Raw genomic sequence first — 26,967 nt, 5'->3', positions numbered from 1 at the left:
CCCTCCCTTTCCTTTTCTTTTCTTGGCTGCGCGAGCGTCAGGATCCAGTGCTGGTCATCGGCGCTGGCGCCAACGTCGAGCACGACTCCTTCCCGCAGCTCCATCCTCCACGTCACCTCCTCCTTCCCAGCCCGTGGCGGCGGCGGCGACACTTGCACTCCCCTCCAACACCACCGGTGACACGATGTCAGGCTTGTCGGATTTGGTGGCTGCGGCCGCCGCTCCCTTCCAGCTCCACCTCTCTTCACCGGGTGCTAAGCCACCATTGTTGGATTTACATCGCCGCCGCATGCCTCCTCTGCCTCGCTCGCCGGAGTTGGGCACAAGTATCAGCGTTGGTGTGGGCAGGAGGAGAAGCCCACGAATTGCCGCCCCTGTTTCTCAAGCCCACAAGCCGCCGTCGACAAGTCCCCTCCGCGCCACTGTCTACGAGCCCGAGCGCCGCTGAAGATTTGTCGCTTACTACTGTATGCGCTGGAGCTGGAGAAAAAACGGAGGCACCAACGGAAATGTACCATCAAATGCATGCTCGGGCGGAAATCTTGACGGGAATGGCACGGTTCAAATTTTACAAAGTTTGAGTGACATGCACCCAATATCACGAATAGTAATAGCATTTTTTTCAAACCAGCGAATTTGCAATGCATGGATCCAATTAAAAAAAAAAATCTGTAAGCTGTTTATTCAAGGAAAAAAGATCTGGAGCTCTCCTAGTAAGCAAAGATAACCCGGAGCTCTGATGTGTTGCAATTGTTCGTGCATGCCAAATAGAGCAACTAGTGGCGCATTTCTTCAATTTGATTCGTCACCATGCGCGCGGCTAACTTTTCACCCCGAAAACGATTCTGACCTGCAGGCAGTATCGATCAGCCGACCTTCAGGCAGGCATCAACTAGCATATATAGCCGGGGGTCCAGCTTCAAAAGCAGCAGTAGGAGTAGCAATCTAAGCATTCCGCCCATCACTACGCCAATCGGCCGCCGGTAACCACTAGGCCGCAAAAGCTCTCGCTCCTCACCTTCGTCCCCGACGTGGCTTCTTCCAGGTCTCTCAGCAAATGTGTCGCTGAGCTGGTGACCACGGCGGCCACACTGCCTCTTGCCGATCTGATGCAGTGGCGACTGCTGCAGCTAAGCCGTTTTTTTTAAACGAAGATGATCAAAAAGTATCCCCGGCTAGCTTCTGCATATCTAAGCTGACGAGCCAGCAACAGGATATCCACGAACTTTTAATTTGGTGCCATTCACGGTCGACAGGTACGTCCGTCGTCTGCTAGAAAGAAAGGGGAAAAGAAAAGAGAGAGAGGCTGGAATCTGGTGCCCTGTGGCCTTGGAACAATGTTCCCGGCCGGTCCAGTCCACGCTGCCGCTCGATCGATCAGGCGATCACACGACACGCCACACGATTGCTCCACCAATCGATCTCCTTTCAGTATCATCAATCAGTTGGCACGCTGCCTGGCTGGTTGGCTGCGTCGATCCATGATCCATCGGTCATCGGAGAGACAAGATATACCGCCTCCAGATCAATAATACTGAATAACGTTAATTTTTAAAATCTTTTATTATAAATAATTTCTAAAATATTTATCTTGGAAATATAGAGAATATATATATATATTAGTCTTAAAAGTACTCCAATCAAACTATATATTTGTTGATAATAATAAAAAAATGGTGATCAAAATTACTTTTTGAGATTGTGTTCTTGTCTAAATGGTGATCAAAATGGAGTATCAATCTGGAAGGAGTACTCGGTAATGTCACGGCTTAGCTCTGATATTATGAGATAGATACGTAGCAGATAGATAGATTAGAGTGGGTATATATGAGCCGAAGAGAATCCAAACATGAGGATGGTGGCGCCTTTTCGGCGAGGGCTGGCGGTAAATATTCTGAATCCCGGCTGAGAGCTGATGGAGAGAGCAGGAGACCACCTTGATTCCAATCCCTGCGATGCAAGTTGGTGCTTGGAATCTGAGCTTCTACTTTTGCGGATTTGGGATCCCGGTGGATGTGGACTGCATGTTTAGGTGCATATGCAGTGGCTGTGTGCGTGCTAGTCAAGACACCGACCACCAGTGATGATGCTTCACCAGGATTTAGAAGTTCAGAGTCTACGTACCCGGCAAAATTGCGGCACGGGACGGCTAATAATTCTTTTTTTTTAAGAGAGGGTACAACTAAGGATGTATAAGGCCATTCACAATGCAAGCTATGGGACCCATATCCTTAGCCTCAAAACTTGACCCAAAGACACTCATCCCACAGTGCAAGCATCCATAGTTAGGATACCAAGCCCACAGCTGGTGGACCCCATGAAAAAGAATCGAGGCATCGAGTACTACTTTATCGCCTCCACTTTCGTGAACACAGCCCTTGCCTCCTCTCCTCGAGTACTACTTGCGCTGCCTTGCCTCCTTCTCCTCCCTCGCCGCGACGCCGACGGGAAGCCACGCCTCTACCAGCACCGCCGCCCTACTTTATCTCCTCTCTCTCTCTCTCTCTCTGGCGAGCGGCGCACGGGGCACGGTGCCGAGTGCCGCGTGAGGTGGACGACGGCGACGGGCACGCGGGGTGGCCGACGACGACGGGCGCGCAGGGTGGCTGACGTCCACCTCGCGCCAAATCCCATCTCCCTCCACCTGTCGTCTCCGTCGTGGGGTCGTCGTCTAGACTTTCTCCGCTCTCGGGGTCGTCGGCGGCGGCCATGGACGCGCGAGATCCACCGCCGTCGGCCATGGATCCGCCGCCATCGACCATGGACGCGCCTCCTCCACCGCGACGACCTCGCCGAGGGAGAGACCCCATGGAGGACGTCGTCACTGACAACTTTGCCGCTCCACCGCCACGGCGGCTCAAGAACGGCCGCTCAACCTCGCCTTGGAGTTCTGTGTTCTTGATTTTTCTTGTGTGATTTTGTGTCTCTTGATTTTTCTTTTGTGATTTTGTGTGACTCTTGTGTGATTCTTCTTGTAACGTCGCCGTTGCGATCTGTGTTCTTGATTTTGCGGACGAGAGTCGAAGGCAGAAAGAGGAGATTTTGCTGTGGCGGGAGTGGATCTGGAGGACGTATCGGGGATTTCACGCTTGGGTTTCGCTGGCGAGGTCACGTTGTGTCTGGGGCACGCACTCACCGCACTGTGACCGGCCGAATACACTCCACAGTCAAGCACAACACCCCACACGCACGCGTGTGCGTCCAACACATGTATCTATAGGCTTTGAGGACCTAAAGCCTCCTATGTGCGGGTAACACACAGTCCCATTAAACGCACTCACGTGTGTGTACCCTATACCTAATTAACTAAGATTGGACTATGCTAATCCAAGGGGAAAAGGGGTTAAAACCCCGTGCGACACCCGGTCGATCCCAGGATCGAACGTGGGTGGTAGGCTAGCCACCGTTAGGCAGATTTACCACTGAGCCACAAGCTCATCCGCGGGAATGCTAATAATTCGTTAACGCTGGAAGATCATATTTCCACAATATTTGCAACATGATAGAAAACTATTTATCCTCATTCTTTGTTCCGTTAATATCTCCCAAAAAAATTTAGGTGCTCAATTAACTACTACTTAAATGATCTTTACGAACAGTCAAAACATATTTTTGCAAATAGCTGCGTGACCCGCATACCTCGAGGTGTCTGCGAAAATCGGTATTTTCCCAAATAGGTGGCCATAAAACCCTAGCTCCCATCCGTCCTAGCCATCATCATTGTCACTGCAGTCTGCCATTGTTGCCGAGGCACCGCCACAAGCCCGCAGTCCGTTGTTGTCGCCGAGGCCCCGGTGCTCCCGAGGCCGACCCCGCCATCATGGAGCCACATAATCGTTGCCCCGTCCCCGCTACGCCATATCAAGCTCCTCCACCACCGGCCCTCCCAACCCCTTCGCCGCCAGCGTTGGATCCGGCCATCGAGGGCTGGATACGCCCATCGCAGGGCTACAGACGCTACCTCAAGCCCGTGCTGCTCCTTCAGTGTCGTCGTGGCCTCTCCCATCGCTGCCCCTTCAGTGTCGTTGTGGTTGCTTCCACCGCCATCGTCGTGGCCGCTTTCGTCACTCCTGGCGACAATCAGTAGAGGGAGGAGAGGGGAGTAGTGTGGAGTGAGGAGTGGGGTGAGAAAGAGTTTTTCTAAGAGAGGACATAAAAGAAAAGAAGAGACGGGGTAGCTGGCCAAACGTGTCTCTTAACCGTCGCTTGTGAAATTTTGTTTATTTTTGTAAGCGGGCATGTTAAGAGGCCCTTATATAAAAAATTGATTTTTGCATATGGGTCTTGTCCTTCTCCCGGACCAACATTATCACACGCCGGCATGGCCCACCTCAAGGCTGGAGGGGGGCTCGTCTACGAAAACTGTTTCTATAGTTTTGTTTATTCCTCTATAAATCCTCTTCAGTCAGATTATTTGGAATTAACTGAACAAACCCTTAGTAAGCAGCAACCACAATGCCAACCGCTTATTCTGCTTGTTGTCTTACTGCAACCAAAATTTGAATTTTAAAACTTAAATTTAGAGTTTTTTTAATGTAGTTTATTTTTCTAGCCTTGGCTTTCAAACCGCTAATATATAAATATTTTACCCACAAATCTTGTTTAGGAAAAAAACTTTTACCTATAAACTATTTTTTTTCCTCAATTCAGTTTTTACTACAGTTTACCAGCCTTATCTCAACAGATCGAAACTAAGAAACCTGCTGTTTGCTAGCTGAAAATTTTTGGCAAAAATGAATTTCACTAACAAGGATAAAGGATTCGAGCAGGAAAAGGCATTGCAAATATCGCAGGGAATCATGTATCTTTGGGAGAAGGCGATGCGCTTTGTGCAGATTATATTCCACCAGAGATCTCCCGCACCGGAGGCTCGAGGTCCCCGGCCCCCCATACAAGCGAAGGCACAACTGCATGCGCCACGCCATCACGAGAACACCAAGTTGCACCAGTTTCACGAGACAATCAGCTGGACACGAAGGCCTCCACGTCGTCATCTCATTCTCATCTCCCTGTAGAGTAGAGACCATGCTGCTTTTGGAGCTTTGGAGACGGAGTAAAATCTTCCATGGGCGCTGGAAAATCTCTCGTAATTCCATGGGCCTCGCGTACTGAACCTAGGAGCGAGATCATGCACAGGATGGACAGGACACAGGACCATGGATAAAGAAAAAGCATCACTTCATGGCAAAAGCTAAATTCCCTCTTCCAAGGACATGGGAGTTGGAGATGGTGAGATCCATTCGTTTTTTTGTTGGATGGTCCCACGGGTTTTTTACTAGTCTGAATTTGTCTTTGTCAAAGTGTAGGTTGCATTTGGGGACGGGGAATCGCCAACACATAGTACATATTAGGTACACGTGTCTTCTACTTGGTCATAAATACATGATGTTTAGGATAGTATTTTTATTGAAGTTTTGAAATTTTGATCATCAAGAACTTCTCATTATCGTTACAAAATTTATGTGTTTTCTATTTGGTACTCCATTTCAGTTAGATATTATCAGGAAGGATATGATGATTTGTTCCATAAAAGTCCTTTTATTTATTCTTGTAGACTCATTGCCCCTATGTCTGTTGACAGAGGCCATAGATATGAACAATTTTTATTATTAAAAAAATAAATTCTTAAATATTTAGTTAAATAAATGGTATGTGTATTTTTGAATACTCATAATTGTTAAATATAAAATTGATGACTAGAGTTTTAAACATTTTAGTCATACCCTTGAATGTCAAATATTTATATCCAGTGGGAGTATATACACCTACCTATTAAAATGTACATCTCTGCATTTCTTTCGAAATTGGTGAAAGTTAGAGCCAAAATCTATGGCTTGAATCTGGTAGGCAGAGTACACACTCACACTCAACAGTCCTAATCATCTGAATCCGGTTTCTTCCACAAATAACCGATGCAGATACACGGCAATTATCCTCCACATGCTTTTGTAGAATTTGAAGTAAACAACTTGTATTATACCCTTCGCAGGAGTACATGCAACTCCCATTTGGCTTCCCTTATACGAAGGACCTCTGTTGTCCCCTCCCTACAATGTAAATTCTCTTTCTCACGTGAGTCAGCAAGATTTCCTTTAGTGTTCATTGCTGGACAATAATAATGCACAGGGCGCCAATGCTGGCATCAACTTCTGTGGTAACTTACATAGTTACATGCAATTGCACAATGTTGCTAGTAATTACAGTATATCACTTTTAAGTTATCTGTTAGACCTTGAACCAAGTGTGTCCCTCAAAGCAATGGTCCTATTGTCATAAGGCAGCACCGAGGGGCAAAACATATTTTCAGTTTTCAGGACCAGTACGTAGACAGAACCTCTCACTGCAAGGCAGGCTACAAATGCAGAGTAACAGCTAACAAGAGGACAAACTGCACAGCCTTGTAGAACAAGCACTATGTGGTCTACAATTTTTATCCTGAGATTCAAAGGCCCAAACGTACAATGAGCAGTAAGGACCAAAGAACAAAATCCAATTCCATCTTCCGAGGTCCTGCCAGCCAACCGGAGATACTTATTCTTTGGTCCAGAAAGGGCTCCAAACCTTGTTCAACCCATGCTTTGGCACATATTCTACCAATCTCGTTGGTGCAGCCCAGATAGATTGAACTCGAGGAGGCCATGGCAAAATTTCCTGTAGATTGTTTCCCTGCTACTACATATTTCAAGACTAGCTAAGTTGTTTTAAGCCTTCATTTACATCAGTTTTTATTTTTGTAAGTACTCAATTCATGTCATCTGCTCATTGTTCTAAAAAAATCATGTCATCTTCTCCAGCATATTTAGCTGCTATCCACCTGCATCTGTGAAAAAAGGTTGCCAGCATTAAATAATAACCTTAAAAATAGAATTGCAAACTGCATTTTCTCAAATATCCGGCAGTACACAGCAGCACAGTAGCCGCGACTGTGATGCCTACACTACACCAATTAAATGCCCACATTGATATACTGCATGAAAGGTCAATTACAGATTTCTTCACAATTATATAACAGTAAATACCAGAAATCATATGATAGTAAGAACTTATGCATATTAAACCACTCATTTAGTAAGAAGGCTGCTTGTTTAAGTCCTTTAAGACATACAGGTCAGTAACTAGAAATCTAAAATGAGTAACTTAAATTAGCAGTGCATCTATGAGATAAAAACTAGTAGAATGACTAACAAAGAGAAGTATTTATGTAACTCTCTCACCACCAATACTAGCACAGTGTCCTGATATAGGTGCATGAACCTCCGTCCTTGGGAAGCATATCCCCAGAAACCCAGAATGAGAAACATCATGCATGCTGAACCCAGATGATAATTGCATGCATGGCATTTCTAGCACCACACAAAATATGATTCATGATGCCTAGTGGCGCACATGCATGCAGGTCCAACAAATTGTCTCCCTCCTATGCAGGAAGAGGGTGCAGGCATGAAGCATCTCTATTAACACCACTAGCTTTGCATATATCCATGAGTTAACCAGCTGATTTTACCACTCTATCGCATAGACATCTTCTGCAGTTATTTGTTGGATGTCCATCAGTACTATAATGTTAGCTAGCTATATGAAAATTAGAGCATACATCCAAGCATCCAGCTAGTTATCACCCACTAGGCCACTACTGCCTACTGGGAACCCTGTAACAGTGTAGCTAATGGGCACCACCATATATACCTTGTGACTTCAAAAGATAAAAGAATTGCTGGATTTGTCATGGTAGATCTGATACCTTAATATCGTGACACTCCCAATCTTATCATCATGTTCTGTGTGGTTACAATGTAATGACATTATATATCAACAATAAAAAAATTTTAACAAAACAAAAAGGGGCGGTGGAGCTTAGTTAAATGAAACTAAACCTCAGGAGAACTACTTCTTTTACAAGGATATAATTTTCAGTCTTTTCCAATAACTAATTACGTATTAGGCTACCACTCACCACCAGTCTACCACTACACTCTTATTTATCGCCTATTCTAGGTTCCGTACCCTACAGAATGGTTAACGTACGCTGTGATCACTCAACAATTAATGGAAGGATCTCAATAATGGTACATACAGCATGGTGTATTTGACATTTTTATTCGCTAGGCATGTATTTTTTTTAGACTGGAAGCTAGGCATATATTTGAGATATTGACACTGTGCACCATCAGAATCTACATTTGAAAGAAAGCACTTATATCTCGGAATCGGCAGAGATACGATATATACCCTTCCCTTCTTGTGGGTCCTCAACAGAGAGCATCAGAATCACACTCGCCTCCCAATCTGCAAGCCAAAAAGTGTGTACACTGTTATATTTTCCATATGAGCTACAGCTCACTGCTCACACAACCGCACCCTCATGAACACGAGTACAGCCGGCGCCCCAATGGCCTATAAATAGCTGCCACCCAAGCAGAACAGATATCATATCAAAACAGCAGAAATCTCTTCTGAAGAGAAAAAAACTTCAGTCTAGCTGCACACTAGCTAGCTAGCCAGTTCACTTCCAAAGAAAGACAGTAGTCCAATCCAAGGATGTCTTCTAGGTCAAGCAGCTCCTCCCGCAACAGCAACAGTGTCAACATGGACTCAGAGTGGAGCAAAAAGGAGAACAAGCTGTTCGAGGAGGCTCTTGCCTACTACGGCGAGGGCGCACCTGACCTCTTTCACAAGGTGTCTCGCGCCATGGGAGGCACCAAGACAGCCGATGAGGTGCGCCGCCACTATGAGATCCTCGAGGACGACCTCAAGCTGATAGAGGCAAGAAGAGTCCCGTTCCCCAAGTACAATACACAGGGAGCATGGAACTGATAGGTAACCAGCTGGGAAATATTCAACCTAATTCAATCCTCTCGCGTCTAGTAATAAACACGTGTTGCTACCTTGCTATAACTCTTCAAAGCTAGTCATCTCACGTGTTCTGATAAGTTCATAATCGGCTGCTTAGCAAAACAATCTTCAGTTGCAGGCTAGCTTGTAAGCTGATAGCTACTGTCACATCTCACACGAACACATATGCAGGGATCATTAGATGTCAGCCATGATAATCATGCCCTAGATGATTGAACTTGAACACTGCTAGGGTAGTCAGTTGTCGTTTCATTTGCAGTTATACTTTTCAGATGCAGTGCAACATCAGAGTATCTGCACTGTACTGTAACAGATAAATCTGGCAAAACCAAGAGCTCATAATTTGAGCCTGTGACAAGCCATCATGCACACATAATTTGCATGCAGTGGTATGCACGATGCACCATTTTGTGATTATTGGTTTGCACATAGGCTGGTAGGCACAGGAGTTAGCCCTAATTTATGTACTGATGGTTTGTCCCCTAGTTACAATTATTCACGTGGGATCTAGCACCAGAAGAATAATCTCTCTGCTACCAAACAAAAGAAAGTTTGAATCTTGCAGTCTTACCCCTTGAGCAGTTGTGCTTAATTCAGTTCCAGACTAGCAGCCGACAGGTGCTTTAAACATCTCTTTTTCATGTCAGTTCATCTGGCAAATTAAAAGGTGATTGCCTTCTTTTTAAGAGGCACAAGTGTGATGTGTCTATAGGAAAAGGCAATTTATTCAAAGTTATTCTATGCTCTCTCGGAAGGGAGCACAACCATTGTAACCCTAGAAGAGGGAGCTATGCATACACCATTCTTCTCAAAATATATTTTATAGATAGATAAGTAATCTCTGAGACCCAATAAACCACACCTAGAACGCCTACATAGAAAGCAAATTAAGATAAAACGGTGTCTGAATATCTCCTATTCAAATGCAACATTATGGCGCCCTGAAATATATCTATTTTTTATCACTGCTAAGATAAACTCACAGTTCATCTTTCCAATTTATTTTCCAGGGGTGGAAGCATCTGAGGTTCCAGACAACAGGAAAAAAATTCCAATATAAATTATATTCCTTGCTAGCTGTGGCTAAGTTACTGAAGGAATCAAGGAAGTATATTGATATTGTTATTGCGTTAAGAAGATTGTGGTCGCTTGGTTATAAATAAAAGAAGAAAAGACTTGTTTGTACATACTCTAGGTTGTAAAGCAAATCAGTGTCGATCTTGCAGAAACTAGCCTGCATTTGGCATTGTGTGTGGTTGTTAAACATTCCAGCTAAATTATGTAGTAAACATCAGTGATGTAAGACTTCTGTACTTGTGTGCTAGTGATTATAAAGTTGTGCTTGCTAGAATCTCACTTCCTCATTGGACCAACTGGTTTCAGAATTTTGAATTTGTGATGTCTACATTTGAACTATGAATGCTTCAATGTACCATTTAGACAGGCCAGAAGTATATACCATTTAGACAGTTCTACACCCCAAAAGATACCATCCGACCTGTTTAATTGATTTTAAGCCTAGGAATAGCCACAGACCACACCCTTATAGCAATCGCCAAATTAATTTACCACACCCTTATCTCTCTACACGCAGTAATGAATTAAAATAACATGTAGTAAATGCGAGATGTAGAATGCGAACCCAGTAGCCATAGCACTGACCTAGTTTTGCCGGTTCGCGGCGTTGCCCTCCGATCGCCTCTCCGTGAGGCGGCGGGAAGCTTGCCCACGCGCCCCCCGAGTGGCCAGCCGCCGCCGCCGCCGCCGCGGCTACTCACCATCGCCTCCCCTGGTTCAAGCGCGACGAGGCCGCGGGCGACCGGCGGTGGCGGTGGCGGTGGCGGTGCGCCCCTTCACCTGCGGCGGATTCGCCCTTGCCGGGACGACTTCTGAGCCGCCCAACCACCGAGCGCCCAAGGCCTGATGGGCTTATTTCTCCCAACGGCCCATATACCTTCACGGGCCGTCCTGCTTCGGTAGGCCCAACCGATAGCCTTCCGAGCTTGGCCCATTGACACAGTGGCAACACTGTGTTTTGTGGGGGATTTCCTTTAACTATTTACCACAATTAAGAAACGTCGCAATGTATGACACAGGGAGTCCTCATATATTTATTGAATGCGCCTACAAATCAGGCGTCCGATTTTTTTTTTCAAAAATCGGGCATTGTTTTACCAAGTAGATCGAAAATGTTTCAATCTTTTAAAACGCTGAAACACAACCAAATCACCTCATGAAACATTTTGCTACAACGTATGAAACAACGATTTTTAAAAAATCAGTCGTTGTTTCACCCTATATAAAAATAATGTTTTAACAAATAGCGAAAGAATGTTTTAATTCTTAAAAAAAAAAGTGAAACATGGTCAGATTGCTAGATGAAATAATTTGATTCAACGTATGCACCCTATGTACATCAACAAACCATGTGTCTATCAAGAAGAAATTATTAAACAGTAGCAAAATCCACCGCAACATTTGATCTATACATAGCGAAACATTACGAGTACACTAGCTGAAACATAGTTGGTGGAACAAATAATGAAACGGATCCGGTGTTTCTGTTGTATCCGGGCGGCTGTTGCAACGGGCGCACGTGGTGAGGGCGCGGAGGCGTGACGCGGCACGGCACGGGCGCCCGACGCAGAGGATTCGTGATATTTATGGCATGTGAGTCCAATAATAAATACTTAATTATCACTTGTAAAACAATAGGAATGGTAAAAAGTTAAATATCTCTTCGGCGGCTGTTCGTTGCAAGCGCGCGCAATGTAAAAAGCACGCGAGCGAGCTGCGGGAGAGCCGAGGACGTCGGCGGTCAATGTCGACGCAGCGGCGGTCACACAGGAAGCAGCTGGGGCAGGGTCCCCCGCCGGGAGAGACGGGCTCAAAACTGAGATGATATGGTGTGCGGCGGGGGTGCAGCTGGACCACCGGATGGGTCACGTCGCCGGCCCCGCTAAACTCGGTGACGGCGACAAAAGCCCCTCAAAGGATGCCATGGGCCGGGGTGCTAGCTTGCCGACAACGTACGTAACTCTAGCCCTGCTCGGCTGCAACCGCAAACTTTTTCATGTGCCTCTTGTTGTGAAGCAAAGTGTAGTGAACTGATAAAATGCAAAACAAATACGCTCATTTTTCATCTCAAAAGAAAAAAAACATATACACACAACTTGCATGGAACAGCAATCTGTGATAGGAGTACATGCGCCAGCTAGGGGCTTGCACTAGACTTCCTAGTTAAGGCCACTGAGTACATGCCCTAACGACCGTCTCGTTGTTGTGTCTTTGTGTGATGAGCCTCCCCGGCTTTCGAGAGTTAAGAGATCCAGCAACGAATGGTTCAAACCTAGAGAAACGGGACGAACTCAGGGGTGCCTATCGCTTTCCAAAAGATGGCGATATAGCCTCACCATCCTCTCTAATCAAAGGGCAAAGAGAGGAGTACTATATGAGTGAGGCCGAGCTAGCTTAGGCTCAGCCTTCATGCATCCTAGATACAGTAGTGCATATCCCAAACCCAACCAAAGGACACCAATCTCTAGGCTTAACTCTGGCCGTGTCGGGAGCAACTTTTTGAACGACGATCTCCTCGGCCGGATTGCCTGCCCCAGCCATCGCACCAAACACACAACACAACGCTAGTACTCGCAGCCGTATACTGTTTGGTGCTCGTGCTCCTCCCCTTGTTTTTTCTCCCGTCTTATTTTAACACTTCCGTCATGCGGCGACAGATCACACGGAGCACAAGGCGTACAAACCCCTGCCAAGCTGAGCATTAAGCTGCTAATTAAACAAACGTTTATTCAGCTGCTAATCCACTGCACACACACCAGATCAAGGGAATGGTTTAGATACTCTGTGCAGTGAGCACGCAGGCGAGCTTTCGTCTGCTGCATATGTGGAGATTTCGTGGATATAATTACAGTAATACAGGGAATGGTTGGGCTCGCAATAGATAGAGACGAGAAGGAAACAGGAGCCATGCTTTGGCTAAGGTCGTGTCGGCGCTTTGGCCGTTGGGCAGCAGCATACGGAATGATGGGCTCCACAGCCTTTCGCTTTCTCTGGCATCGCTGCCTCCTTTGACTTGGCAGGGGGAATTACGCAGCTTATAAACATCAACAAAGGAAAAGGAATACAGAGAAGAAAAGAAAAGCCTCTCTGGTGATCTGGCTCTCTCTCCCCCTCAGACTCCTCGTCCGATGGGCAGTGACATGTACCACCACCACCACTCGCAGGAGAAATGATCAGGCATACAGTCACGGCGCGCCGTATCGGATCCCCGTGGCGTTGGCCATTGCCATTGCCATCCTGGGTTAAGCGCGCGTGGAGGTTGGTGCCAAAAGGCGGGATCTTCTATGCCTGACCGCGACTGTTCCTTGGACCGATGATCGGATTCGATTCGACGGGGGACTTTATGGAACTTGGGGGAGCCATCATGGCGAGCCCGATTATCATCACGACGTCGCGCCCCCCTCCCCTCCCCTCCCCTCCCCGTCTTTTCCTGTGTTCCTCCACTCCTACCACTATTGGGGGTGTCTAGATGGGACTAAAATTTTTTAGCCTATGTCAAATTAAATATTTAGACACTAATTTAGAGTATTAAACATAGACTAATAAAAAAACTAATTTCATAAATGAGAGCTAATCCACGAGACGATTTTTTTAAGCCTAATTAATCTATAATTATCAAAAGTTTACTGTAGCATCACATTGTCAAAATCATCGCGTAATTAGACTCAAAAGATTCGTCTCGTGAATTAGTCCAAGCTTATGGAATGAGTTTTGTAATTAATGTATGTTTAATACTCAAAATTAGTGTCAAATATCCGATGTGACAAGGACTTAGAATATGTCCCTGAAACCAAACAGCCCCCTGGTCTCCTCTTCTCCTGGCATCACTTTCCCTTTTGATTCTTTTGATTTGGTTTCCCTCCCTTCTCTTTTGTTTTATTTTTTTCCTCCCTTCTTCTTCGATTCGTCGACCCCGGCCCTGCTTCTTTCGCTACGGCTCCTTTGCCCTTTTTCTTCGTCTTCGACTCCCTTTGCGTTTGGAAGCTCGCAGCGCTTCGATCGGCTTGGCCTACTGCTAATCATGTGCCCAAACGTGCTGCTTGTGGAGATAGCGGTAGCCCAGTTGTAGGCTGCTTTTGGACCGAGGAATGAGCTCGCTTTGTAGGGCCGATCTGATGAGAGTGAGTACGTAACGTAGCAGCAGTAGTAGCATCGTGCTGTAACATCTCGTGGTGTGATCCATCCATATCCATCGATCGGTGGATCGGTCCGGATATACTGCAGTCAAAGCTGGTGTGGTCTAAGGGTGCAGCGACGGCAGCGTACGTACGTTGCGTGGTCGTTGATCGATCGATCGATCCGAATCACACAGTCACAGCTAGCTATAGCTCGATCGATCAGACGATCACATGGTACGTGTAGTAAATAAATGGCATTCGATCCATCGCGTCGTCGCGAGAGAGATAAAAGGGGCACGATGCAGTGGATGCATGCAGTGCAGATGCAGATGCAGCGCCAGGCTTTCGGGATTCATCAGAGAGCTGCCCACCGAACAACGGACGCTTGCGCATGCATGCAATGCATGCCACGCCATGCATCATATCCTCGTCGTCGTGGCTGCTTTGCCAGCTTGTTTGCCCCCGGTGGTGGTGGTGGCCGGCCTGGGGATCCCACAAAGCCCAGCAGAGAGGGTAGGAGGATTCAGGGACAGATCGAACTGTGCCCCTCGTGATCGGCGAAACCCAATGGAGACTGGACGAGTACCCAGCAGATGAGCCGCACAAGCTATAGTTTGGCGCTATGCACCAGCCAGCCCGGCCTCCACGTCCCCATATGCTGCGTCGGAGACTGTTCCCGGTTTCACGTGGCCTCTCTTTTGACCCGTCTTTGACCACGCCCTAGGCAAGCCAGCCAGCCAGCCAAGCCGATCGATCGACCAACAGGAAGGCAAGGCAGACATGAGACATCCTCCTCGCCCCCGCGCGCGCGTCGACGCGCATCTGCCTATCTATCCCCTGCGGCGGACGGGCGCTGCATCGCGTCTCGCGCCCGGCCGGAATCCGAAATCTAGCCGCGCGGGCCAGGGCGGCCACAGGCCACGTAAAAAGCCGCCACCCCACCGTACTCCCACGTCGTCGCTATAAAAACCCCACACCCGTACCCCTTCACCCATCATCCACCACCAACCGATCCATCCATCCATCCATCTGCCGCAAATCTCCTCGTCGTTTCGCCGACCAGCTCTCGCTGCCGCCCGCGTTTGATCGAGCAAGTCGATCGTTGGTTAGCGCGTACGTACGTCTTGGTCATTTGCAGCTGCCACACCTCCGCGCCATCACTACAAACTCGATCGATCGATCAGAGAGTAGTGCAGCGCGCGGTTGGGCATCATGCTGCACGAGGCGGCGCCCTGCACGTGCGGGCTGCTCTACGGCAGCTGCGGCGGCGGCTGCTCGCTGCTGTTCCCGGCGGGGGCGCCGGGGGACCACCACCACCACCACTACTACAAGCAGTACCGCGGCGCCGGCGACGGGGAGTACCCCGACGTGCCGTACGGCGGCGGCGGCTCGGTGGACTGCACGCTGTCGCTCGGCACGCCGTCGACCAGGCGAGCCGAGGCCGCGGTAGCGGGGTTGCCGTGGGATCAGTCGTCTTTGCAGCCCAGCTGCAACGGGCGGCAGGAGATGAGCGGCGCCGCGGCGCCGCGCACGGAGCCCAGCGGTGGCGCGGGCGCCGCCGCCGCGTCGGCTCCTCGCCGCTGCGCCAACTGCGACACGACCTCCACGCCGCTCTGGCGGAACGGCCCACGCGGACCAAAGGTACTGTCCATTGCCTACAAAAGCACACTGATCATAACATACATAATTACACAAACACGTATAAGCTAATGCAATGTGCTCGCGTACACAAGCAGCATACACGCATTCTCCTGCATGTGTGATCGATTCGATGCTAAACGTATGCGTGATCTGCTTTTCAGTCGCTGTGCAACGCGTGTGGCATCCGGTACAAGAAAGAGGAGAGGCGCGCCGCCGCGGCGGCCGTGGCGCCGACGGCGCTGGCGTCGGACGGCGGGGTGGAGTACGCGTGCGGGTACCCGCGGCAGCAGCAGCAGTGGGGATGCTATGGGCCGGCCGTGGCAAAGGCGGCGTCCTTCGGCATGTTCGGTGACGCGGCGGGCGAGGACGGGCCGTGCCTGCCGTGGGGGCTCGGCGTCATGCCCTCGTCGCCGGCGTTCGGCGCCGTCCGGGAGATGCCAAGCCTGTTCCAGTACTACTAGCTAGGCTACCAGCCTCATCTTACTCCCTCTTCACTCACTAGATCTCTTTTCTCCCCTTTTTAGTAACAACAAGATGCTGTACTTCTTTTTGAGGGCATGAGATGCTGTACTTGACCAACGACCCCAGCTGCATGAAAGTTGAAGCTGATATATATGGTCATCAAGTTTTCTATACTAGGCTGCATTTTGTCATCAGCGTCCATTGCCATTTGTAATGTCTATTATTTGAGTAAAATAGATTTTTAAGGCAAATTAGCCAAACATTAATTATATATGCGGGTGAAGCCAACCTGCTAAACTATCATCTCTTTGTTGCACGACGATTGCAAATAGTAGTAGTATAGTACTGCTGCTACTAAAGTACAGTGGAGCCCTGTTCTTTTTGTGCAAGAGCATATGGTATGACGCTGCATTACCAGGAGTAACAGTGCCTGTTCCTGTTGGTAACCATGATTGGTTTCCATTGGAAACACCGTGCACAGGGTAGTACAGCTAGAGCCTATAGAGAGATTTGCACCTTTTTGCTGGGCCCTGGGAGTGGGAGGATGCCCCAACGGTCAATCATCGGTAGCTGCATATGTCCTGGGACCCGCCAACGTAAGGGCCCGCGTTTTCGTAGTTTCTACAGTTGTAATGTAACAGTAGTCTCGACTTTCTACGTGATTCTGTCTAAGAACAAGTTTAATAGCATAGCCAACTACTAACTCCAAATCATATATAGCCAGTATAATAACCAATTTATATAATAGTTACTTACTATACCATTAATACTTGATTCTACCTGTTATATACACATTACGTCTTAGAGTCTGTGCTACAGCTGGCTACATATCTGTAGATTTGTAGCCCGCTGCTCTTCTCTATCTTCCTTTATCTTTTTAAAATATTTTTATAGTTAGCTTATAGGCTCCGCTCTAAGCTGCCCGATGGAGGAGCGCCCAAACTGCAGTCGATCCGCCCCACCGCTGTGTGTGTCTCAGTCCTCGTTTCTCTTCTCCGGCCGCCGTGTTCGTCGCCGCCATCCCACTGACTACCTCGACATAGTCGATAGTAGTATCATTTTCTCAAAAAAAAAAAAAACATAGTGTAGTTTCATCTTGAAAACCAGATTACTTAGCCCAAGTTGCATAATCTTGATTGTTGGGCAGTTGGGCTTAGTTGATGTATGCCGTGTACCTGGGCGTCTGGGCCCATTAGAAACCCCAGAACGTTTGGTGTAGGCCCAGGCCGTGTACTTGGGCCCATCTGAAAACTCCAACACGATAACGTGGCAGGCTGGCGGCGGGCCCCTTCCCCCATGACCCCCAAAATCTGATCCAAACCACCATCCATCAACCCAACCACACCCCGCGCGCCACGCTCCGTCGCCCCCCACACACAACACAAGGCGTTACTCCGGCACCTCCCGCCTCTCTCTCCCTCGCCATGGACGCGGCGGGGAGGAGGCTCGCCCGCGTCACGGCCCACCTCCTGCCCAGCTCCCTCCCGCTCCCGCTCGCCTCCGCCCCTACCCTCGCGCCATCCCCCGCCGCGTCGCCAGCGTCGGACAGCTACCGACGGGTCCACGGCGACGTGCCGTCGGAGCCCCCGGAGTGGCGCGCGGCGACGGACGAGTCCGGGAAGGGCTTCGTGGACATCCTCTACGACAAGGCCGTCGGCGAGGGCATCGCCAAGGTGAAGAGCTGTAACGAATTTAATCTGTGTTATGCCAAATTGCCAATTTAATCGCTGTAGTGTACAGCACAGTTTAGCTCCCTTTGTTGAATTGCTAAGACCGATCTCTTTTGTTGATTAGCATTATAGTGTGTGTTCATCTCCCATTTCGTGATTGGCTGATTCGCAATCGCGATTCCTGTTGCAGATCACAATAAACCGCCCTGATAGAAGGAATGCATTCCGACCCCTGACCGTGAAGGAGCTTATGCGTGCTTTCGAGGATGCTAGAGATGATAGTTCAATCGGAGTCATCATACTAACAGGGAAGGTAACTATGCTAGAGAAATCATTAGGTATTCAGGTTCCAGCTGGTACGCAATGTGAATGAAATACTTACTTTGATGTTTTTTGATGGACAGGGGACCCAGTCCTTCTGTAGCGGCGGTGACCAGGCGTTAAGGGATGCTGATGGATATGTTGATTTTGATAGCTTTGGCAGGCTCAACGTCCTAGACCTCCAGGTCATACGCATTACTCTGACATTTGCACACACTGATTGACTATCTCATAAAAATATATTCTCGCACCTCATAACAAGCTTCTGGTGCTCCATGTGCTGTTTTTTCAAAAGCATTCCGTGCAAGTATTCGAGGGCTCAGTTTTGTAGCTGAGGTTGGATGTACTACTCTCCTCTGTATGTTTATCTAATCTTTAGGCCAAAGCCTCTTTTCAGGATAAAATTCATTTTTAGATTACTAGGCTTCAATTCTGAGTGTGTTCAATGTTCATGATATTCTTATATGAGCTTCCATAAACTACTCTATTTTGGTGGTACTTCAAGTCCTACATGAAAACTACTTGTTCACATTGTTGATGTCTTATGTTCCACTGTTCACTCATCAAACCCCGTACAGAATGATGTTTTTAGCTCTGAGCAGAATGTACATTTTGTTTCTTCAGGTGCAAATACGGCGCCTTCCAAAGCCTGTTATAGCAATGGTATTATCATCACTATTGTGTTTTTCCCCTCATTTAACCATTCTACATTAGTACTACATTTCTAAATGTTAAATTTGGTGCTCATACTATATCAGGTTGCTGGTTATGCTGTTGGAGGAGGCCATGTGTTGCACATGGTGTGTGATCTAACGATTGCAGCTGACAATGCAATTTTTGGGCAGACAGGTCCTAAGGTGTTTTTCTGGCCTGTTATTACTTCCTGTATATAGGCATTACACGTTGCTATTATAAAAGTTAGTCGATATAGCGGAACGACGTTAGTTGCTATCACAGTATCACTCAAAGTTCTGATGCAACTTCTGTTACAACAATCTAATTTGTCTTGACATTTCTTTTTTCCTTTTTTCCCACCGGGCCAGCGACAGAACCGGCCAAATGCAGTAAGATTTAGAGATGGAATTACATAAAGCTAGAGTCCAACGACATGATTGTTGGGAGGTGTATTGACCTTTCTCTAGCATGTAGAGGTCCTTGTGCTTGCTTTAGTAGCACTGATGAATTTCAGCTATGCCACCTAAAGAATATGATAACTTTGGTTTCACCGTAGTACATCTAAGCTTCTATAAGCTTATTCAGACTTTGATTAAATGGGAAAATTTTGTCACTGAACTACTAGTGCAATCAAATGTTAATGAAAGTAGGTTGAATAGCTTGGTGTTTGGGCTATGCATCAAGAACACACGGTGCATTTAGGCTCTGTTTGAAAGCCCGTTTAGCTTTTGCTTTACTGCCAGACTGCCACACATGAAACGAAAAATATCATTAGCATATGATTATTTAATTATTAACTATTACAAACTTGAACAATTGGTTTATTTGATTTTTCAAAGAAACTTTTGTATAAAAAGTTTTTGCAAAAGACATACCGTTTAGCAATTTAAAAAATGTATTCATGGTAAACGAGGGAGTTGTAAAAGCTAAACGAGGTTTCAAACATTGTTTCCTTGTAGTTTGACAGTTTGACCCTTAGCGGGATTCGTGATTACCTGTGTGCTATAGTACTTTTAAGAGTAGGTTATCTGAATGGTCTAATCTGAGTTGCTTTTTTTTTTTGCACTTATCTTTTTTTTTCTGAAAGATTTTTTTTGCTTTTCTTATTCAGAGTAAATTTTATCAGTGAAACGCAAAGCTTACTTTACCTTGTCTCTGTGATTTATACAGGTTGGAAGCTTCGATGCTGGCTATGGCTCTTCAATTATGTCTCGGTTGGTAAGTCAATGAGGTGCATGTCCTCAATAGAGCTTTTGTGTCATTGCGTAACTTTCCATATGACCATATCATGCATTGAAATCCCCTATCCAAAACATCTTCATTTTTTCAGAAAATAGTAAGATGTTTCTGTCTCTCTTTTTTTTTCCTGTCTCGGACAGGTAGGACCAAAGAAAGCTCGTGAGATGTGGTTTCTGTCACGGTTCTACACAGCTGATGAGGCAGACAGAATGGGTCTCGTCAATGTAGTAGTACCAGTGAGTGCCCGAGGAGTTTACAACTAATGCACAGTCTCTAACTCTCTATGACTCATGCCAGGTGTTTATGCACTAACCGTATACATTCTTTGTGCATATAGCTCGCTGATTTGGAGCGAGAAACGGTGAAATGGTGCCGAAAAATCTTGAGGAACAGTCCAACAGCCATCCGGGTGCTGAAATCTGCACTCAATGCAGCTGATGATGGCCATGCTGGCCTTCAGGTACTAGCACCATTCATCGAAAGCCAGAGATAAAACTACAGCTCCTTTCTTCCTCCTTTGTAATTGCTGTAGTAAAAAAACAATCCTCCTTTTGCCTCTTTCCTGAACATACTTACCCCTTGGATGCTTGAGTTTGTTGGAACCACTGATGCAATCGGCGCTTCTGCTGCAGGAGCTCGGTGGCAATGCGACACTGATCTTCTATGGAACTGAAGAGGCAAAAGAAGGCAAAAATGCATACATGGAGCGACGGCGCCCTGATTTCTCAAAGTTCCCTCGGAAGCCTTAAAAGTTGAACTTGTGCACTACTAGTACAGATTTCTCTACAATTCTGTTGTATGTCATGACGCAGACTGAAATGCTACTCAAATCTCCGTTTCCTCGTCAACTCTGCCGGAAGCATAGGTGGGCGTCCAAATGATTGCCAGCCCCGGTGGACGGGTGTAGAAGCGAGATCGTTATCCTTTACATGTCATTTGTTAGTTGGCATTTTTATAGGTGTAAATTGCAGTGCTTACGTATATGTGAATATTCATCCCGACATATCTTAGCCGCTGGAAATAAATGGCCTTGTGGTGCATTAGTTATTTGATCCTATAACAATTGGCCTATATTTATTTTTTTGCTGGTTGTTTTGTTTGCTTTTCAATTTATTTTAATAACATTTTCAAGGATATTTATCTGTAAGAATTTGGATGTGGCTTGTTGATAAGAGTATTCTGTGTATTCGAGATTCTTTCGTGACCCCGTGAGAGATGAGATGAGCCCATAGAAAACGATAGCTTGGTGACGTAAACCTGCGGCTGAGGCCCAGTAGAGAAAACCAAAAAGGCCCAGTCCTCCTTAATATTATCCTTTGTTGCGTCGCGTCTCTCCACGGCCCCGAATCGCCTGCGGCAGCCAACGCAGCATCCACCGTGTCCCCATCGCAAGCGAACGCCACACCAAGTCGCCACGTACCCAACACACGCTACGCATCCACCGAGTCGGGGCGCACGGTATCCCCGTCTCCCCCGCGCCGCACAAAATAACGAAATTAAAAAAAATATAATAAATAATATTATTAAAATAACAAGAAAGCACAGCCACAATTCACCACCTCCTCCTCCTCCCCTCTCGCCGGGTTAAACAACGAGGAAAACCTAACCTAATCGGGAAAAAATATCGGAGGAATCCAGAAGCGGGGGGCTCCCACCTTGTTGGCGACGATGCTGCGCGCGGGAGGGAGGCGGCTCTTGGCCCCCGGGCTCCGGCGGGTCCTCGGCGGCGGGGCGGCCGCTCCGGTGGCCGTGGGCGGGGCGAGGGCGTACCACGAGCGGGTGGTGGACCACTACGAGAACCCGCGGAACGTGGGGTCGTTCGAGAACGACGACCCCAGCGTCGGGACGGGGCTGGTGGGGGCGCCGGCCTGCGGCGACGTGATGAAGCTGCAGATCCGCGTCGACGAGAGCTCCGGCAAGATCGTCGACGCATGCTTCAAGACCTTTGGGTGCGGATCCGCCATCGCGTCCTCCTCCGTCGGTGAGCCCCCCAACCCCAACTATTCCCCTACCTGTTCCCCCACCTTCCCTTGGATGGTATGGTTTAGGCTTCGTTTTCGTCTTCGTGAGGTTTTCTGTATTTTTCAATTGTTGGGCCATTTGCCAACGATGAGAAATTGTCGGAACGTACGAGGAAGGATTGTGATTTGCTTTGTAGTATGATAGGGAAATTCCGGGGGCCAATTCTGAGCGTGAGATATAGCTACATGAGATGCTTGTTGAAACAGGAAGGCTGTTTGGATCAGTGTAGGAATTATAGTACTAACAGCAATATTTTTTGTGTCTGTGTCCAATAGCTGCCTGTGTTTTTTCACCTTAGAAATCATGTTCAATTCAAATATATTCAATGTAATGTTATCTTGATTTGGTGCAGAGAGTATTAATACTATGTGTATGTTGTAAACCTGTGGAGGCAGATGTGGTTGATTAATCCTGGGTTTAATTTGATTGAGTTATGTTAATTTGGTGGTCTAGGGTAGATGTGGTTGATTAATCCTGGGTTTAATTTGATTGAGTTATGTTAATTTGGTGGTCTAGGGTAGATGTGGTTGATTAGTCCTGGGTTTAATTTGATAAGTATGTTGTTTTGGTGGTCTAGGGCTAAGGTGCTCGTTCTGCTTGTCTGGTACAAGCGGTTACTGTTTTCAGATGCTCCCCTCCCCCTAATGATTTTCTGTTTTGGTGAGCTTATACTTATGGGATTATTTGTCCTAATTAGTAGCATTGAAAGTTTTTACATTTCCCAAGTTGTATGTCCTAAACGAAATTTGACATGATTGGGCCCCACCACTGAACAAACAACTTGAGAAAGGTGTATTATCGGTGAAATACTTTTGATAGTCAGCAGCTCAAACTGTTCTCAAGATGATCGCAATTTTGTGGAAGAAAACAGAAGAGTCTTTACAGAATTGCTATTTATGTTATGTGCATTATTCTGTTGTGAGGCGAATTCCTGTATGTAACTTTATTCATGTTATGTTACAGCAAATGTCGCCATGATATGATGCATACTGTATGTATTGTTTGCTAGTTATAAGCCAAAAACTAGAACCAATTGCAGCTTGAGGTTAATATTAACTTACTTCAATGCATTTTCATATTTTCCACATGAAAATCATCATGTTCAGATGCCTGGAGTTCACCCCTGTTCTCAACCAATAGAGTTAACAACATCAGTTGCCCAGCTGGTGGATTAACTCTTATGATTGTTCTCTAGAATCTCTTTACTTTGGAAGATTGTTTGTGCTGAGAAAATTTGGGTCCCAACAACAAATTCAATTCCTGATCCGGCTTTTGTCCTTGCAGCTACTGAATGGGTAAAGGGCAAGCAAATGGAGGAAGTAGTGACTATAAAAAACACGTGAGCTATTCCCCTTCCTGGTTGTTTGCACTGCAATACTCTCAGTGGTTACATTAACATGCTATGCTTATATGGCCTTTTGGATGTCATTGAACTACTGTGGTTCGTTATTACCTTGTGGTAATTAAGTTTCTGGCTGGTATGTGCAATTTCCTTTTCAGACCATACTTTTTCATCAAAATTTTCAATACTAAATGTCGGTAAAGGGGTTCCATCTGTGAGATTTTCTTTGTCATTCGTTGTCGTAATGATGACCGTCTTTCAGTTAATGCTTCAGCATTTGGACATGTCTGAAGCACTTTGGTAAAATTATTTGATATGCACTTGACTAACATGATGTTTCCAGAACTGTTTTGTATAGATCATATTGGTTTTTCTGTAGTTCCTTGGCAGTGGAGTGTGTCGTGTTTGCATTGATTCATGAACTTATTTGTGTTTAATGGATGCATTTTCATTCAGAGACTTGATTTGCCTGTTTGCTAGGAGTTGTTTGGCTGCTCATATTTTCTTATGAATGTAGATGGTAATCCCATCAGGATAACCATGCAGCATACAGTTTAGCTTATGCCCTTTGCTTGCATGGAAGACTAATATACTTTCCCTTTATTTTTACTAATTTTGTATTTTGTCTATCAATAAGTTTGTGTGTGAGGATGCTGTCAAATGCTTTCAATCAAGTTCTGTAAGGCTGTAACAGGGTTTTGTGCTCTGCTTTGCAGTGAGATTGCCAAGCACTTGTCACTTCCACCAGTAAAGCTCCATTGTAGCATGCTTGCTGAGGATGCAATTAAAGCTGCCGTGAAAGACTACGAAGCAAAGAAGGCGAAGCTAGCACAAAAGGGTGAAGAGAAGGCTGCCGAAGCATGAGTGCCAGAGGTTCTGTCATGAAGAATGTTGCAGTGCCCTGCGTACTCGTAGTAAAGAACCTGTCATGAAGAAGTCTCTGCTCTGCTTCTTGCTGGCGGGAAATAGTGTGTAACGCTCACAAACTCTATGCAGCATGTATCATAAGGATGAAGGCAAACATTTTTGAATAAATGTGCTGTCATGTTGAAAGAAAAAAAAAAGGTGTATGCGTGTGTATGGCCTAGTAATGAACATATGGTACGGAATTACGGTCGCGAGATAAGGCACATTGTTTCTCTTTGGTTGTTTCAATTAGTCTTAGGTTGAGTTGGTAGATGCTCATGAACTTGAGTTGCCTGGTCACTTGCATCATTTTTCTTTTTTTTAAAAAAAATAACTGTTTAGTAGTTCTCTGTGTATCTCCATCCAACAGGAATGCAGAATAGTTATTGTTTTGAGAGTTCTCGTAGTATCTCCATCCACTAGGAATATACTGAACTTCTGTAGATATATCCATGGTGCCTGTAAGAGTGCAAGTTCTGTTTGAGAGACACTCGGAAGTTCGCAGGGCGAGTCCGGTTAATGGCCCGTCACAAGCAGCTGTCACATACGGAGGAGTATGCGACCTCCGGCATCACCAGACCCGCGTCGGCTGCCGCCGGATCTAAAGTCAGGCACGGGAGGAGGCGGTAGGCGGCGGGGATGCTGTGGCAGCGTGCGGATGGCGGCGGCAGGCGGCGGGGATGCAGCCATGCAGGCGTCAGCGGGAGTAGAGGAGGCACGGCCGGCGGTGTGCAAGCCGGCGTGGAGCGTGCGGCAGAGGGAGGCCGGCGCGGCGGGCGTCGTGGAGGATGGCGCGACAGGCGTCACGGAGGCCGGCACGACAGTTTGGAGTCGCGGTCGGCGGCGTGGATGTGAGATCGGTGGTGACGGTCGCGTCACCTGGAAGCGAGGTCAATGACGACGTGGAAACTTGGTTGGCGGCGGCGAGGTTGTCACAGCACGTGGGGGCGCAATCGGCGTGAGGTGACCGGCGAGGCATGGATGGTGCGGAGGCCGGTGAGGCGCCGCTTGCGCACGGTCGCGGCGCAAGGAGGCGTGGCAGAGGCCGGCGCGACGTGAGGAGCTGCAGCTAGCGCAGTGGGAGGCGAGGTCGGCAGAGACGGAAGCCGGCGAGGCGTGTGCGGGTGCGGTACGACGAGGCGCGGCCGGTGGTGACACGTGGAGGCTGGCCAGCGGGGAGCGCCGGTACAGTGGTGCGTATGCGCCGGTGGTGGTTTAAATGGTGGTGGAGCAATGGTGCGTCAACTGTGGATTGGCAGGCAAAGGACGGCGGGTGAAAACCCAGCCTAACCTTGACCGGGCTGGCAACGGTGGCGTTTATACGTCACTCCTCTCCTGAGGGTGTTGTCGTGCCGTCTCATACAGAACTAGTAAAGCTTGCAGTAGCTTTCCACCTCCGACGAAACCGGAGATCCTTCGCCAAATACGACCAAACGTGGCCTTTTCATCATCCCAAAATCAAAATACGAAAAAGGGTAAACGCTAATAGCATCACCCCCTCTGAAACTCTGACGCCATTGCGATCACATGTTAAACCTGTACGTTTGGCATGCCAGCAGCTCATGCGCCAGAAGCAATTGAGCTTGCCAAACATTAACCATCGCTTTTGAGTGCGTCCGGTAAAGCACGAGCGCTTCCAGGCCAGCGTACGTCGGCGAAGTGATGCGGTGCAGGTAAGATAGCGTTTCACGACCCTCACCTAGGCAGTCACATGGTTAGTTGGTCACACGCTGATGCGCGCCAAATCCATACACCGTTTTTTGCAGCAAATGGGCTGTGAGCCCACACAAGTATTGCCAACTGGGCTTGGACGGGTTACTGAGCTGTTTGGGCCATCTACCAATGGTTAAAAAAAAGAAATAAGTTCATCTAAGGTCCCTTAACTTGTCAACAAATCCGATTTTCGTCCTTCAACCGCAAAACCAGATAGAACGGGTCCCTCATCTATCAAAACCGGTGTAGATTAGGTCCCTCGGCGGTTTCGATGGTGGTTTTGGCTGACGTGGTGCCTACGTGGCTAATTTTGACTCGGTCTCGATCTGATGTGGCACTGATATGGCGTTTACGTGGCAATTCGACCCGGGAAAATAATAAACCCCGTGGGACCCACATGCCAGTTTCACACAAAAATAATAATAATAATGGTGGGACCCACGTGGGCCCCACATGTCAGTCTAACTCACCCCCTCCTGTTCTGCTTCCTCTCTCTCCTTCTCCCCTCTCTTTGTCTCTCTCTTGCGCTGGGTCATTCTGATTCTCCTCTTCCCCATCTTCTCTGTCTTCATCTCTCTCCCCTCTCCTCTCTCTCTCTTCTCTCCGGTTGACAGGCGGCGGGGAGAGGGCAGTGGCCGGCTGGGAGAAGGGGCGCGGCGCGGCAGCCGGCGGGAGGGAAACTAGCGGGGAGAAGGGAACCAGCCCGGCGGCGGAGGCGGCGCCGCGTGGCCGTGGCTGCGGACGACGTCGACGTCGACCTCGGCATCCTCGGCGACGGGATGAACGTGTCCCGCCGACCGGCCGACACACGCGCGCATCCTCGGAGGCGGCCATCCGTGCAGGCGGGTGAGGGGGCCACCTCGCCGGCGGGAGAGGGGAGAGGCGGCCGGCCGCGAAGACGACCCTAGTGACGATGATTCCAACTACA

At 47.6% G+C, this 26,967-nt stretch overlaps 3 protein-coding genes and 1 long non-coding RNA gene across 4 annotated transcripts; 3 read left to right on the top strand and 1 right to left on the bottom strand.

Moving 5' to 3' along the window:
* Window positions 1-6,134: 6,134 nt before the first annotated feature.
* Window positions 6,135-10,741, bottom strand: LOC127758186 (uncharacterized). The gene is made up of 3 exons (XR_008013644.1): window positions 10,516-10,741; window positions 8,230-8,286; window positions 6,135-6,820 (listed from the first exon to the last, which is right to left on the bottom strand). It is a non-coding gene; the product is annotated as an uncharacterized LOC127758186 (long non-coding RNA).
* A 4,261-nt stretch (window positions 10,742-15,002) lies between these two features.
* Window positions 15,003-16,429, top strand: LOC127759132 (GATA transcription factor 20-like). Its single transcript, XM_052283960.1, has 2 exons — window positions 15,003-15,689; window positions 15,851-16,429. The coding sequence occupies exons 1-2, from the start codon at window positions 15,261-15,263 to the stop codon at window positions 16,148-16,150; spliced, it is 729 nt and encodes a 242-aa protein (XP_052139920.1). The 5' UTR covers window positions 15,003-15,260; the 3' UTR covers window positions 16,151-16,429.
* Window positions 16,430-17,496: 1,067 nt separating this feature from the next.
* On the top strand, window positions 17,497-21,099 carry LOC127763462 (1,4-dihydroxy-2-naphthoyl-CoA synthase, peroxisomal). Its single transcript, XM_052288174.1, has 9 exons — window positions 17,497-17,824; window positions 18,012-18,134; window positions 18,226-18,327; window positions 18,767-18,805; window positions 18,901-18,999; window positions 19,988-20,035; window positions 20,197-20,292; window positions 20,394-20,516; window positions 20,689-21,099. Exons 1-9 carry the CDS (start codon window positions 17,576-17,578, stop codon window positions 20,803-20,805), a joined length of 996 nt encoding a protein of 331 aa, XP_052144134.1. The 5' UTR covers window positions 17,497-17,575; the 3' UTR covers window positions 20,806-21,099.
* Window positions 21,100-21,619: 520 nt separating this feature from the next.
* LOC127760282 (iron-sulfur cluster assembly protein 1) lies at window positions 21,620-24,561 on the top strand. The gene is made up of 3 exons (XM_052284514.1): window positions 21,620-22,037; window positions 23,363-23,417; window positions 24,137-24,561. Exons 1-3 carry the CDS (start codon window positions 21,725-21,727, stop codon window positions 24,282-24,284), a joined length of 516 nt encoding a protein of 171 aa, XP_052140474.1. The 5' UTR covers window positions 21,620-21,724; the 3' UTR covers window positions 24,285-24,561.
* Window positions 24,562-26,967: the final 2,406 nt, after the last annotated feature.

This window comes from Oryza glaberrima, chromosome 1 (genome assembly GCF_000147395.1).
Source record: "Oryza glaberrima chromosome 1, OglaRS2, whole genome shotgun sequence".
Lineage (NCBI taxonomy): Eukaryota > Viridiplantae > Streptophyta > Magnoliopsida > Poales > Poaceae > Oryza > Oryza glaberrima.
This window is presented reverse-complemented; position numbering and strand designations above follow the sequence as displayed.

Coding starts and splice junctions, on each gene's coding strand:
- LOC127759132 (XM_052283960.1), top strand. CDS start 15,261: ATGCTGCACGAGGCGGCGCCCTGCACGTGCGGGCTGCTCTACGGCAGC. Junction 15,690..15,850: donor ACGGCCCACGCGGACCAAAG/GTACTGTCCATT, acceptor TCTGCTTTTCAG/TCGCTGTGCAACGCGTGTGG.
- LOC127760282 (XM_052284514.1), top strand. CDS start 21,725: ATGCTGCGCGCGGGAGGGAGGCGGCTCTTGGCCCCCGGGCTCCGGCGG. Junction 22,038..23,362: donor CATCGCGTCCTCCTCCGTCG/GTGAGCCCCCCA, acceptor TTGTCCTTGCAG/CTACTGAATGGGTAAAGGGC. Junction 23,418..24,136: donor GTAGTGACTATAAAAAACAC/GTGAGCTATTCC, acceptor TCTGCTTTGCAG/TGAGATTGCCAAGCACTTGT.
- LOC127763462 (XM_052288174.1), top strand. CDS start 17,576: ATGGACGCGGCGGGGAGGAGGCTCGCCCGCGTCACGGCCCACCTCCTG. Junction 20,293..20,393: donor TCGTCAATGTAGTAGTACCA/GTGAGTGCCCGA, acceptor TTGTGCATATAG/CTCGCTGATTTGGAGCGAGA. Junction 20,517..20,688: donor ATGGCCATGCTGGCCTTCAG/GTACTAGCACCA, acceptor CTTCTGCTGCAG/GAGCTCGGTGGCAATGCGAC.